Below are 15,841 nucleotides of genomic sequence, written 5' to 3' on the forward strand. Positions count from 1 at the left end.
TAAATAATCCTGAGATCAGAAGTGAATTGGCAGGTTTGTTGATGGCACTTGAGGCAAATACATCTATAGTCTTACTGGCTTTGCAGTGCTGTTATTTGTTGACAGTAAATTAATCATATATGGGACCAGAACTTGCTTCCATTGAAATCATTTGAAAACTCCCACTGATATTTTCCCCCAGTCCTGCAGTTGATAGCATGTGGGCAAACTTTGTGCCTGTGGGGAGTCCCGTTGATTTCCTGTCATCTGCAGGATTGGAGCCTTAAATGGTGCAGAAATGAGGCCTGTAACAGGGCAGGCTGCCCCAGTAAATGAAGCAGGTCTAGCTCCCCTGTGCCAGAACAAGTGCTCCCATTTGGCCAAGAAAGAGGGTGGGGCAGTACATGGGGCCTATGAAGGACCAGAATTTGAGAGCATGAAATGTGATGAGTTCAGGCTGCAGGGAGGCGGAGAGTGGCAGGAGATGAGAGCTGCAGGAGCCTGAAGGTGTTTCCTAGGGGAAGGCTAAAGGCAGGAGAGCAAGAGTGGTTTAACAGCTGTCTGCTCCGAGCCAGTGAGCCAGGGCTGGAGAACTGACGGCAGCGGCGGCAACAGCAGCAGAGGGGAGTTGCCTGCTGGCTTGTACAGCGATCGGTCTGGGGAACAGAGTGATGCTCCCTGGTGAGGGTGATCTCTCAGCAGAGCAGCTGTGGGGGTTCCTGCTGTGATGACTGGAGTTCAGCTCCAGCTCAGAGGACTGATGAGGAGCTTAGTTGTGGTATGGAGAGAATCATGTCATGAGATTTTAAGGACTATATGCACTGGAGTGATAAATGAACTGTTTTGAGACTTATGTTTTGGATTATTTGCACAATATTTTTGTAGTAAACTAGCCTCAAAGAAGGATATCATTGAGGCAACAGAGCCTTATGGGGAGTCCTTGGGTTACCTGAAAGGGAAACTGAGGCAGGCACGTGTCATGCTGCAGCCTGCTGCAGAAGGATGCTCCAGGCAGGGCTGTCTGACGACAGCACCATGATAAGGAAGACACAAAGGAAATGATATCTTCACTACGCTGGACTCATTTTTACACAGATACTTTTCTGGACACAACTATACCAGAAGTAAAAAGCAAAATATCCCAATGAGTATTTTATAAATCCCTCTAAAATAACTTGATGAATTTCTTCCCTGGGATCTTAAAAGCTTCCCACCACCATCCTTCCTGGATATAGCCAAAATGTGTTGGCTGAATAATCTGGAAGCATGTTAAAACTAGCCAGAATGACTGATCAGTAATTTGTACTGTACATATGTCATGTAAACTATTTAATAAAATTTTGAAACATTATGAAAATACTCCATAAAGACTAAGTGGTAGTTATTATAAATCACAGGTGTCAGAAAAAAATTGTGGATACTTGTCAGAATTCATAGTTTATAGCACATCATGCCAGAAATTTCAAAGTTGTCCAGGCTTGTCTTGGATGAGCCCAAAACAAAAAAGTGATAGAATGTTATTGCTGCTGTTCATAGTTTTCTTTATTTTAATTTATAGCTTTGTCCTGGTATACACACAAAAATACCATGTCTAACAAATACATTCTATGTAAGATGTAGTAAAAAAGAAAGGGAAATAAAACAACTGATTTGTGGGCTTTAGTTCAGGAATCTTTTTTAGGGTAAAACTGGAAAAAAAATGAATCCATTCATTTCTCATTTCAAATTAAATATACAAAATCCTGAATTTAAAAAAATAAAAATAAAAAAAGTCCTGCTTGGCTGCCCACCGCTGATCTGGGCTCTCTGCTCCTGACATGCTACTGGTCAACCAGGAGTTAAGTGGGATTTTTAAAGAGCACCAGAGCAGTTTTGGTACCAGTGCTTGCTGAGTTTCAGTAGGACTGGGGTGCCCAACACCAAAGTCTCACTCAGTATTTTCAATGTGGCAAGTCAACCAACTTGCAATTAAAAGGTCTTTAAAAGCCACTGACCACCATTCTCCTCCACCACTTCAACAAAAGACAGGCCTGAGCTCCTGTAGTCACCAGAACAGCCAAAGTAATATGGAAATATTGTTGTTTGCAACATAGCATAGGACCTGAGTGAAGCAGCATTCCATCGTGTGCACAATGGATGGAACTGATGTCTTTTTCTTACAGCAAAGTCCCACATATACTTATGGTGCTATGTAAATATTAAATAATAGAAACTATGGTTTCTTTGTCTTCCTACAGGGTGGAAAAGGAAGGATAGGAGTAGTGATATCATCATATATGCACTTCACCCATGTTTCTGCCAGGTAAGAGATGAACAATGCAAATGAATTACTGTGTTTGCATATCTTTCAAGGCTGGGGGAAAACCCTAAAATTTTCCCCTTAATTTCAGTAACCAGTCATTGTCCGATTGTCACCCATGCCCGTTTCAATCAGATGGTGCTGAAGTGTCTCAAAATTATGCATGATGGATGAGAATCTGTTACAAGCCTTCCTTTTATAAATTTTTAAAAAATTAATGGTATTTCTTTTGACTAGGACCAGATTCTACCAGTTTTACTCATTTAAGTAGTACCTTACTCCATGAGTAATCCCCATTTGAATCTGCCCGTCCATATTATATACTTACATGGCTACTGTGACAGGCTCAGGCCAGATGGCTGTAGGAGCATGATAGAAGGTAGATTTATTAGCCCCAGCTTAAGAAGGTCCCTTTTCCCTGAGTAAGATAACAATCAGAACAATCAGGAAGTTGCTGGAACCAAGTAAGGCAGGCTAATCAGGGCACCTGGTTTTAAAAAGGACCTCTCCTCAGTTAGTGAGGTGCATGTGAGGAGCTGGGAGCAAGAGGCGTGTGAGGAGCTGAGAGTGAGTAGGCATACTGCTGGAGGACTGAGAAGTACAAGGGTTACCAGACATCGGGGGAAGGTCCTGTGGTGAGGATAAAGAAGGTGTTGGGAGGAGGCCATGGGGAAGTAGCCCAGGGAGTTGTAGCTGTCACGCAGCTGTTATAAGAGACACTGTAGACAATTGAATCCCCAGGGTCCTGGACTGGAACCCGGAGTAGAGGGCGGGCCTAGGTTCCCCCCATCCTCCTAAATTACCTATTTGAGACAAGAGGAGGTGAGCTGGACTGTGGGTCCCACCAGAGGGGAAGGTCCCTGGCCTATCCCCCGACCCACTAGGTGGGTCAGCAGAGACTGTAGGGATTGTTCCCCTCCCTTTCCCCATGCTGGCCAGTGATGAGGTTAGCTGAGTGAACGGCAGTTTTGAGCCACTAGCAAAAGTGGCCAAACTGAGGGCTGCTGTGAATCTCTGAGGTGAGCAAATCCGCCAATAAGCGCAGGACCCACCAAGGCAGGGGAAGAACTTTGTCACACTATCATCACTGTAATATCTCAGCATCTCACAGTCTTTAATGGATTTATCATCGCAACAACCCTGTGAGGTAGGGAAGTACTATTATCTCTATTTTACAGGTAGGAAACTGAGGCACAAAGAGACTAAGTGACTTGCCCAGGGTCACACAGGATGTTTGTGGCAAAGCAGGAATTGAACCCAAGATTCCCACAGGCCCTCCTAGTGTTCTAACCACTAGACTATCTTTTCTCTTACTGGAGTTACTTCTGGAATAGGTGCTACTCATCATGAATAAAGTTATCAGAACCTGGATCTAATATTCACACCAGAGCAGGGATCCCCAAACTCTTCCAAAGTGCAGAGCACATCTTAATAAAGAGATTGTCTCATGAACCACATCTCATCACCTCTCGTTAAGAAGGAACATGCATCTAACAGAGCAAAGGACTGGGAGTCAGGAACTGTGGGTTCTGTTCCTGGTTCTGCCACTGATTTGCTATGTGAGCTTGGTATTTGTGAAATTCTGGTTGTCTGTTAAAAAAAAAAGAAATTTGGTAAATACTATCTGAAGGATAGAACACACATATAATTTTCTACTTCTGCCTTTCAATCAAAATTGGCCAGATTCTTGTCTTTAAATTTGTAAAAGTAATTCACAGAGACCATAACTCAAGCAAGATCTCAGTGACACTATTTTGGACTTAAATCGATTTGGCTAAGATTAGACTCAAGCCCTGGCACTGCAAATTATCTATTCAATTTGTGGAAAATGGGTGAAATCCTGACACCGTTGAAGTCAATGGAAAAACTCGTATTGGCTCCACTGGAGCCCTGATTTCACCTAATATATTTCCCATTTACCTGGTCCACAGATAAACAACCCAGTATGATTAGGAAATGCCACTAGCTACATTGTGTACAATGGTACACTTTAGAAAATGAAGTAATACAGTTATTTCTGGAGGAACTAATCTTCAGGACAAGGATTACCACCACTTCACCTACCTTAATCCTGTGGGACAAAAGAGTTGTCATGAGGATACTGCAATGCTGTGTTGTGATCTCTTTGTTGTGATATTACACCAAATTATTATGGCATCTCCTCAAGAAACCACATAATAGTGTCCTGACCCAACAGCATGGCATCTTGATGCAATGGTGTGATGTCCTGGCATGACAGTTGATGTTGTATTCTCCCCAAAGTAAATTCAGGATTCTTCCAACTCGGTTGCAGGATCTGAGATTGGAAACTTTCCAATGAATTTCAGGATGCCTGGCAACTCCAATCCAAATCTTGCTTCTTGTATATTTAATTAGCGGGAGGGAAAGAGCTCTAGGAAGTTCCCAGACATCTCTAGGTTGTCAATATTGTACATATGTCAACAGTTCCAGGCTGTGTGAGAAATCCTTAGCTCTGGTGACAAATGGGATATTCGGGGGAATGTTTTTTTGGGGCTTCCTCAGTTTTTTTTATTTTGTTCTGATTTTACTCATAAAACAAATATGCTAGTTTCTTATTGTTCTATTCACTGGGTCTCTTTACTGCTATAAAATAGTACTTTGATGCTGTTGATATTGCGGGTGACATTTTAGCATTCTTTACTCTTTAAATGGTGTTTCAGGAAACAAATTAGAGCAGCAGTTCTCAACAGGGGATCCGGGCTAAAACCCAGAGCCTGAGCCCCAGCACCTCCCACAGGGCTGAAGCCAGGACCCCCGGGCTTAAAGCCCCAAGCCTCGGTGCTCCCCATGGGCAGAATTCGGAGGCACGAGGGGTGTTGCCCCCCCCCCCACTCAAAACTACACTGCAAGAACAGGGCAGTCCTGGGGAAGGTCCACACACACCCTTTCCACCTCCTTCTCTCCATGCCCCACGGCCAGGTCAGAGGCAGGAAGCCAGAGCCGGGCAGGGTGGGACAGCTGCTGCTCTGGCTGGCGCCATGGAGCAGGCAGTCACTGCATTCCCTTGTCTCCTGCTGCTGCTGGTGCAGGGGGTTGAAGCTGCTCCTCAGCTCCCAGCCCCCTTTGCTCATGCAGCCGGTAAGAGCTGCCTGGGTGGGGAGACTCGGCTCCATGGCTGGCAGAGACTTCAGGGAACAGGGACCGCAGGGGAGCCCTCCTGGCACATAGCTCCTAGCTACCCCCCTGCCTGCACCCTGAGCTACCCCCCTTCCTGCACACGGCCCCTAGCTACCCTTCTCCCTGCACCTTGAGCTACCCGTGCCTGCACACAGCCCCTAGCCACCCCCTTCCTGTACCCTGAGCTGTTTTCAAACTTTGTGAGCTGAGCCCCCCACCTTTGAGTTATCATTTTTGGTTGCACACTCCCCCTACCCCACCCCCCGCACACAACCCAGACAGGGTGGGTGGCCTGCTGATGTGAGCTGGGGGGTGGAGGTGGCGCTCCCTCCATGGACCCCGCCATGTGGAGCTGGCTCAAACCCCACTGGCCCCTGCCCACCCAAAATAGAAGTCAAACTACATCTGTGACCGAGCCCCCTCCCCCCCCCCCCACAGCCCAGAGCCCAGAATATGCCTCAGCTAGGGGAGGAAACATTATCCCTAATTTTTCTGAAGCGTTTGTCTAAGCGAAAACAAAAAAAGTTCTATGAGAACACTTGTATGGTTGCCATCATGCCTTTGCTGTCTGGGTCATGAGTGCCCAGTTTTCCAATCAAGAAAGATTACCTGCGGCCATATTTAACTGGGGTAACCCATGCTCTCTCTAAGAGAATTAAGCTTTGTTCTTACAGATAAGGATAAATAATCCTTTGCAAAATGAGAGTTTGATGCTTAGATCCCTGGTGGCATGACTAGTGAGGATGTATAATGCAAAACACACTGAACATCTGTCTTGCCAATTAAGATGAATTTGAAATGAGAAGGATAATTGCATGTGTATTTATCTATCACTTTAAATAAGTGGCACATAGTGGGGAGAACACAGCAACTAGCCATTTTTAAAAATGATCACATATGTGATTCAGCAGTAGATAGCCATGGAAGGAACAGATTTCTTCCACAAGCCTCTAAATCACTTAGTCTGTATTGCGCCATCGGTTTTTAAGCAGAACTTCCTAATGAACGGAATAGAAATTCTACATAAAACTTGATGGAACAATAGGTACAGCCTTTAACAAAGAATAAAAAAGAGAGTTCAGTGTTAATCAGGTTGTCTTACAATATGCCATAAAATTTGGCCTTGTTAACACTGGTTCTGCACTTGTAAGGAAACTCCCTTCTCTTCATGTGTCACTATATTTATGTCTGCATCTGTAATTTTCACTCCATGCATCTGAAGAAGTGGGTTTTTTTACCCACAAAAGCTTATGCCCAAAAAGAACTGTTAGTCTTCAAGGTGTCACCGGAGTCCTCATTGTTTTTATGCCATAAAATGGTGATTTCTGTGTGTATATAATGTAATTTAATACCTCTTATCCTAAAGCATTTGACACTATGCACACAGAGCCGCAATGAAATACAATCACCTCCTTGGTGGAGGGCAACAAATCAATTAGTACCCAGCAGCAGGGAGTAGGAAAGGAGGTGAAAATTTTGCCCAGTCCTGTTCTGGAAATTGCCATGGGATCTTTAACATCAATGAAGAGAAGACAGGACCTGATCCAACATCCACTGAAGGCAAATGGGGTTATCCTTAGTTTTTAAAGTCTTCTATGAAGACTCAACAGGGCTAAGCCAACTCTGATGGGATTTTACCTTGTGGTTCCATGGGGTCTAGTTACTTCAGACCTTATATACGGATGTTAATTAGCATCAGTCTACCAGATCCATTTACTCTCATATGATGATTACGGATTTGTCCCATATACAGCAAAAAGAGCACAACTTGATACTTGGGAACAAATAATTAGGGAATGTCTCATTTATTTGGGGGCTGGGATCATCATGGTTTTCTGTCTGGTACTTGAGGACCTCGTTTTTTCTGTGCTCTTCTGCCTTCTCTGCCCATATGCCCAATATCCACTCTCATTTTAAACAAAGAATAATAAAACCAAACTTCTTTCACAGCCTACCATTGATGCTCCACAATAATCTACGGGGGGTTCATGGTTGACTTGCACAAAGCCCTTCTTTCCCAAGGCCTGATTGTTCTGCTTCTGGAGCATACCCTCCCCTGGTAAACCAGATAGCAAGAAACCAGGACTGAGTAAATCTTTAGAATAATTACATGTATGTTAGTTCATTCCGAATTCTGATGCTTTTTCTTTCTTCTTTTTCTTTTTCTCTCTTCAGTATTAGCTGTTGTAGGTTTTGGGACATAATATTAAGGAGGGAATACAAGTACCCTCCTATGCAGTCCACAGAGAAAGCTGTATTGATGGGGCTAAAAGCAAATTGCGACAAGTTGTTCATTGTGCATCCTGGGGGTGGCTAAATCCATTGCATTGCAAATCTTGCATATTCATGTATGAAATGCAAAATCCTGATCATTAAACATGAGAAGTAGGTGCTTTGTCTCAGAGAGGAAACTGCCTTTGGAATGGAATTAAAAGGTGGCAGTGGAAAAACTATCCCAACCTGACCTGTGAGCAGGTGGATTGGCAATTACTGAAGGCATTTTGTAGTAGTTTGGCACATTTCAAGCTGTAAACCGCAGCATTTCCAAGATAATCCTGTGATGAAGTGGGAATTTTTGGCAATGATTTTTATGATTCTTATGTGTGCCTCAGATTTCCCTATATGTTGCATTACTACCCTGTGGGTGGAAAACGAGTGTTTGCTCTCAGGGCAGGCTAAGAGATGTAGGTATGAATGTCGCCTAGCTGTCTGAGCTTGAAGGAGTCATTGGAAAAGGACTGGCTGAAGCCAACCCCATATCAATGGAGAATCCAAAAAGACAATGGCAAATCCAATCACCAGCATATTGACTCCTAGCAACGAATGACCCAGAGGGAGATGGATTTCTCCATCTCTCAGCAGGGAAGCTCAGCACAATTCCCCAGAAAGGACTGGAGAGGTAGGAGGATAAGAGTTGGCTGCTGGAAGAAGTTGGGGATCTCACCTGGAATCTGAGGAAGGAGGTCAGACCTAAAGAGAGACAGAGCTTGAACAATGGGGTTCACTACAGCTTGGCTGGGCTCTGGGCTAACGAGAATGGACTTGCTTTAACTTTCAGTTCTCTATGCTTAACTAAAGACTTCCTATATTGTGCTCCAGTTGACTAATAAACCCAACTGTTTTGACAACATTGTTTGTTTGACTGCTAATGCTTGGTGAGGTGCATTAATCCCTGAGGAGCATACAAGTCTGTACCAGGAGTCTATCTCAGTTGGACTCACTGAACAGAGCTCTTGGTGTATAGTAGGAGAGCAGCATCCTCAGAGGTTCAGTCTAAGGAGGTGGTGAGTCCACATGGCTTACCCTGGAGAAAGACTCCTTTTGGGTCTGGCACACTGAAGGGGTTCCTCCAAGAGACTGTTCCAAAGGTGGGGCATAGCACTGATCCTGTGGATCCACAACCAACCCCAAATGGAATAACATGGTATCTACTTCTTTGTTTTGATAGCGCTGATCAGGCTCTAGACAGATTTGCTATGAAGAAATTCTTCGATGATAAAGTTTCAACTTTAATGCAGCCATCCCAAAAAAGGTATTTAACTTGTATCTAATTTATATTACTAGATGAGCAAATGCCATAGTTTCTCCTCACTATCCAGTGGAGGACATTTCCCTGAGATTTTCCCACTTCAACTCTCCACCTTGTAGCAATCTTCCTTAAAGGAGATCTCTCTCTGTTTAGGTGTATTTATATACACATAGGTAATATTTTGGTATGGTACAAAGGTTTCATCTATATGTGTTTGTACTTCATTATATCTAGGCAGCAAAGCAGTCCCAATACACTTTAAAACCTCTGTAAAAGAAATGTAAACTTGTCTTTTTCTATCTCATATGACATTTTAGTGAGAACATGATGGAGTGGTGTGATATAACGGTTTTATTGACATTGTTTGGGATGATTTACATATAAAACGGACATCTGAGTCATGACAATAAAATCTTTATATCACACTACACTATCATATACTCTGTCTATTCTGTAAGTGGAGGTGAGACATTACTTAGAGCAGATAGTTGATGTTTTGGGATGTGAAATAGTCTTGAGGTATGTGTGTGGACATCTGTGCAATTTAGGATTAAACTAGTGGATGTTTCAGTACCAGAAAAGAAGGGAGCAGCTGGAAAATGCCTACTAGGTAATTGTTATACTCTCATGCACTGTCTTCATTTCGATGTGTAAAATATCTACACAGGGAGTTCATTTGGGATCACTGATTACTTTCCCTTTCATCAGCAGATATGTAACAATTTTAGCACTTTGTTTTTTTAAAAAAAAAGACTTTGTCAGTAATTAAAAAGAACAAAGTCATATAGTAATAATGAAGGTCAGGAAATTCACTCTGTTTCTGGTTGGGAAAGGCTTTCCCAGTGTCTTGATGGACCTATCCAGTGACCTACACAGCTGTTGTTGACATGAAAAATAACAGTCCCATGAGTTTTTAAATAAACTTAAAAAAAAAATATTTAGCCTGGGGAACTCGTTATCCGTTCGGCTCCATATCTGCAAATAAACCTTGCATTATTAAAATGTGACACTTGTAAATGGCACCTACAGGAAACAGCGGCATGCACCGTGGGAGCAAAAGGAATGAGACAGTCTCAGTGCTCCCATCAGGATGCCTTCTGCAGTATGAACAGCTCTGACTTTAAGTCTCTCCCTTCTGCAAATAAGTTTCCATGAGAACCAACAGGCCTCACAACAGCATCTGTGACCTGTGCCTCATGGCAGTTGTTACAGCCATGCTGACAGGAAGTTTCAGTAGCTGCTGGCTTGCACGTACAGTGTGTGAGCCCTAAAGCCAAAATAAAATACCTGTATGATGCAGGATTTGGTCTGACATGCTCTTCTGGAATATTTGTTTAGTTTCTCCAGGGGCCTCTGGGAGGCACTAATTCTCCTCCTGAATGGTGGACTTAGCTTCTTTGTGTTTTACTACAACATTGCAGTACTCAGTCTGCCTCTTGCACGCAGAACATACGAATGCAGGATATGCCATAATCTAAATCTGGCCTCTTGTGCCTCCGGCAATGGTCAACGCTTGTTATTGCAGAGGAAAGTGAAACAACTCCATAATGCCCCTGGGTAATTTTACAATGCTACTTGATCCCAGCTTATCCTCTAAAGTATGCAATTAAAAAACCCCATTTTAGCTTGCTTATCTACTAATGTTATTACTGGGCATTCAGGTGTCCAGATCCTTACTGACATTCAACTGATTATGAATATATAATCTTAAAACATGAACATACACACTCACTTTCTACCTACCACATGGCTCAAACATCTGAGAAATCTCACTTTGGGTTCCAGTCCTCCAGGACTTGGGCAAAATTCTCAGGGGCTTCAACTGAAGTTTTGCGTGAATAGGAACTGCAGATCTGAGCCCTCTATATGTGAAAGGTGAATTGTGTGTGAGTGTGTGTGTGTTTTAAGCTTTGTTGTTTAATCTCCTCAAAAATATCAAGTAAACAGCTGAATAATCAGCTATAAACACAATAATGAATGCAATGGCAGGAGGATCAGGACTTAAATTAGAGAAGGGGATAAATTTGGGGGGTCATTAAGGAGACAATGGGTATGTCTACATCCCAATCACAGGTTTGATTCCAGCTCAGGGTAGGCATGACTGCATTACCTTTAATCTAGCTAGTGTGGCTAAAATGGCAGTGAAGACACAGTGGTTTGGGCTTCGGCATAGGTTTACAGGCCATAGGTTGGGCTAGCTAGATTAAAACTAGCATGGCTGCAATCACACCCTGCGGTTACAGTGTAGACGTACCCATGGTGGTAGAAAGAAAAAGGGTTAAAATTTGTGCCATCAGTGCAGTATTGTCTTACTCCTGTTCTTGCAGCCAGGCAGATATGATAACCTGTACTTGTGCTGCTGACTGAACAAATACTGCCAGAGAGCCTGGAGGAGGAAAACAAGAAGCAACATTGACCTTTTCTAATGTCATATGTTAAAGCAACCCTTGCTACTTGTATTTAAAACAAATCTAATAAAGAAATAACCCCAACAACTCCAGACTCAGGGCGGTAGAACTATCACTGTCAGGGAGAATCACTACAACTGTGATATTACCCATATTGCTGCCACCTAATTTGCAGGATGTGGTGTGTTAGTTGTTTTTTTAATGATATATATTTTATTCTTAAAAGCAATATTAAACTAATTTAACACCCCTTGTGGCCAAAAGGGGAGTTTGAAACAGGGAAATCAGTAGCAAAATGGAATAATAGAATGTATCTTGCCCCTCCTTGTCTTTTTGTGCGAGAGAGACTGCTATTTTTTAATCTTATTCCATTTATGGGATGTGTGTATTTTATTTCTTACAAATTTGGCCGATCTTGGGGAAATTAGCTGGATATTTAAAAGGAGGGAAGGGATATAGCAATCCAAAAATAGGGTACAGAATGAAAAACTTATGTGGGGAAGAAATGCAGTTATAAATTAAAACTTCCCTCAGTGGGAAAGGCAATTACAGAGCAGATAACCCTAGGTCTCATTGACCTTTGCTTTCCTGTGAGGAGGTTCATATCACCACAAGAATAAATTGTTCTTGAACAATTCCTCCAATGTACTAAGCACAAACTGGCTTTACTTGAATATCAGATGTTAGTCCTGCCAGCCATTTGTGTGATTGGGAAACTATCTCAGGGTGTTTAGGGGGAATGAAACAACTTGTGGTATGTGTGCACACTTACAAAAAGGGCACCTACTCAAGTGGCTTTATTGATGTGCAGACCAGTTCACTAGGAACTGAGCTGGACTCATTTCACTCTGACTACCAGAATGCTGTCGACTTGAGTCACAGTTAATATGTACTGGGCTGAAAGTGACCTTTACTAGCTTCCTGAGTCACCCACGCATCTCCTTTTCAAAGCTGTTAGGTGGAATATTCTCTCCTAAATTATTTTAGTACAAATATTACCCATTATAGCAACATCCTTGCCAATAATTGAAAAACTTGATAAACAGAAGCTTCTCTTCATATTTTGATGCAGGTTATTCTATTCCACTTAAACTCTAAGGCTTAAATGAAGCAATGATATGCCCTCTTGTATTAATTATATTCATTACAACGAGAAGATCATTTTCCCTGGGATTATAACAGTCTTTTCCTTCCTGGCTAATTGTGTTGCATTTTCTTTTCAGATATGTGCACTTCTTAAGTGGCCTTCTGTCTGGATCTGTGAAAATGAACGCGACCCCACTCTTCCTGCACTTTGTCATCCTTCATGGCATCCCAAGCTTTGATGCTGGAGGAGGTACATTATTTCACTTGCCGTTTTCAAGCCTTGCTCTTTTTTATACACTGCACTCTTATTAGGATGGGCAAACCAGTACAGTTCAGATAAGAACTCCCTAAAACTTCCCCTCAATCTCAAAACAATCTCAGACCTTTCTTGAGGTTTGGAAAATTTCCATTAAGGAACAACTCCTCGCCTCAACTATTCCTGCAAACCAAGGGATGAGGAAAACCCAACAGAACCTCTAGGCAAGGGCTAGTGTCAGAGTGAGAGTGGAGGAGCACAACTCTCCAGTTCTGCTAAATGCAGAGATAGCACCTCCTTCTCATCTTCCTTCCAGTGGGCTGAGGGACTTCCTGTGCAAGTCTTGCGGTCGTCTCACTGACATCCAAACAGCTATGTTCCCCTTACGTGGGAAAGTCTCAGTGCTGCTATCCCACTCCAGTGTAAGGGTTACCTCTGCCTATTTAGTGTGGTCTGCTTCCTCATACTCCACTATTGGGCCTCCTGAGGAGGTGGCCTCAAAGTCAGTTTCTACAGTCCGCTTGGATCTACTGTTCTGGGCGGTGACATGGGCCAGCAAAAGCATTTTGCTGAATCTGATGTTCTAAAACTTAAAAAGCACTCTAGAGCTTACACTCCAGCAGGGAGGCGCAGGAGAAAAAGTAGCAGGCCACTGACCTTTCTACATAGAATCACAGAACTGGAAGGGACCTCGAGAGGTCATCTAGTCCAGTCCCCTGCATTTGTGGCAGGACTAATTATCTAGACCATTCCTGACAGGTGTTTGTCTAACCTGCTCTAAAAAGTCTCCAATGATGGAGATTCCACAACGTCCCTAGGCAATTTATTCCACTGCATAACCACCATTAGTTTTTCCTAATGTCCAACCTAAACCTCCCTTGCTGCAATTTAAGCCCATTGCTTCTTGTCCTAGCCTCAAAGGTTAAGGAGAAATATTTTTCTTCCTCCTCCTTGTAACAACCTTTTACATACTTGAAAACTGTTATCATGTCCCCTCCCCGTCTTCTCTTTTCCAGACTAAACAAACCCATTTTTTTTTCAATTTTCCCTCTTAAATCATGTTTTCTAGACCTTTAATCATTGACACTAGATACACAAGATACACTAGTGGGTGATACTTAAATCTCCACTTAAGCAAGTGTAGCTTCATTGACTTCATTGTCCTTTAGACTGGCCACAATGTTTTTTTAATGCAAAAATATGATTAAAAATTAAATAATTGTTAATCTCAGTCAAATTTTCAGGAACTTTTTCAATGGAAAAAAAATCCAAACCAAAATGTTTCATTTAAATTTATTTTTGTTTTCTCTTTTGGTCGTTCCCCACTTTCTCCTATTTATTTATTTTTCCCCAGTAGGAGAGAGGGGATTAGAATTTTAAAAGTGAGCAAAGTGCTACTCTCTCTCATTTTCAAAAGTCTTTCTCCTCCCTCTCTCCTCTCCTGGCTATTTTTCCATTGGAAAAAAAAGGTGGAAAGATTGAAAAAACAAGAGAGACTTTTGTTCAGAATGAAAGGAGGTTTTTTTGTTCCATTTTGAAAAATGGCCTTGAAAACTTTCAACAGAATTAAAACGTCACATTTGTCAAAAATCCATTTTTCCTTAATTTTTTTTCAACAAAATGTCAACCAGCTCTAGCGTTTGCATCCACCGATACCAGGTCTGAATGTGGTCCAGTGTGTCTGTTATATGTTCCGGAAACTCACTAAATGTGTATTTTTTAAAAAAATTACAGATAATTAACAAAGAATACATGACTCTCTTGGCTATTTTTGCAGTTTGTCGGCCTTTTCTAAAGATCTACCAGGCTATGCAACCAGTTCATACCTCAGGAATATAGTAAGTCTTAGTTATTTTCATCTCTACGGGAATGTAGTTCTCCACCCTTTAAGTTACAAAAGTTAAACCATCTTTTTGTCATGATTTTATTGTTTAAAAGCACAACATTTATTTAAACATCTCCCCTTTTCTTCTCTTTCCTGTTAAGTAGTGTAGGGCCAGAAAATCAAAGCAGAATCTGCATTGCTATAGAGCCAGCCCAGCTATTGAAGGGAGATATTATGGTAAGTACTTAATTCTGATTCCACATAAGTAATTGTGCCTTCTAGATGGTGATTTAAAAATAAAGACAATCATACATTTTGCACTCTTGTAGAAAGAAAATGAGAAAATTGTCACTGAGGCACGAGTGGGTAGGTAATTAAATTAGTTTTACTCAGCCTCTTGGGATTTTATGTTAAGCAAGAGTTTACTTCAAGCAAGAATCATTTCATGGAGACAAAACAAACCATTACTACCAACTTTCCCCTGTCATTATAGTGATACTCAGTATGGTTATGTTTATATTAGTATTTCCATGATAAAACACATTCTGTAACGTTTTTTCACTCAGCCTTAAAATTTTCTTTGGCTTATAATTTGGCAGCAAGGAACTACTTCTTTCATTTTACTTTCAAAGAGTGGTTTGATCAGTGTTGTGTTTTATTTTGGGATAGGGGAGTGAAGAAGGGTACTGGATAAAAAGCCTTTGGTTTCTGCAGACATACAATATAAAGCATCTTCTACATACAATATATACTGTATGTATGCTAAGTATAATTATAGTAAATGTTGCAAAACATCCATTCTTCACTTACTCACAACTTTCTAAAAATGAGGCGGTTATGCTGAAAAAATGGAGGAAAACAAAAAAAGAAAACAAGAAAAAATGGTTGTCATCTCTTTCAAACTTGTTTCATTGTACCTACATGGTGGCAATGTGTGTGTCACAAACGAGTATAATTCTCCCACTGTAAATTTGCCCTAGGTCCCCAGCACTGCTAGTGTATTTCAGGCATGTTTTAAATTTTCAGTGAAATGTTTGAAATGAGATGAACATTTTTTGTTTTAGTTTTTTTCTATTTCTCTTTTTTTCACTTTTTTTCCGTCTTCCCCTCCACCACTTTTTTTCCAACAAAAAATATATTTTTTAAAAATCTTATACGAAAATGCCTCCCACATTCTAGGTACTGGCAGAGTTTCAGATTTAGCAGTACTTACCATATGAACTACTTACCATATGAACCTCAATGCCTGGACACAGGCAACTGGGTTATAGACAGAATAACCAACTTCCTTCTGAATTTCCCCGTCTATTGGCTTGTGACA

General features: G+C 41.7%; 1 protein-coding gene across 1 annotated transcript in view; it reads left to right on the top strand.

Annotated features, from left to right (window-relative positions):
• The window catches only part of TNS3 (tensin 3), a 152,166-nt gene that overhangs the window by 7,042 nt on the left and 129,283 nt on the right, over positions 1-15,841 (top strand). Inside the window, exons 4-8 of the mRNA XM_077809212.1 lie at positions 2,217-2,281; positions 8,865-8,948; positions 12,577-12,689; positions 14,473-14,533; positions 14,682-14,757. Coding sequence (XP_077665338.1) covers positions 2,217-2,281; positions 8,865-8,948; positions 12,577-12,689; positions 14,473-14,533; positions 14,682-14,757 — 399 coding nt within the window. The remainder of the gene's footprint in view (positions 1-2,216; positions 2,282-8,864; positions 8,949-12,576; positions 12,690-14,472; positions 14,534-14,681; positions 14,758-15,841) is intronic.

This window comes from Eretmochelys imbricata, chromosome 2 (genome assembly GCF_965152235.1).
Source record: "Eretmochelys imbricata isolate rEreImb1 chromosome 2, rEreImb1.hap1, whole genome shotgun sequence".
In the NCBI taxonomy this organism is placed as follows: Eukaryota; Metazoa; Chordata; order Testudines; family Cheloniidae; genus Eretmochelys; species Eretmochelys imbricata.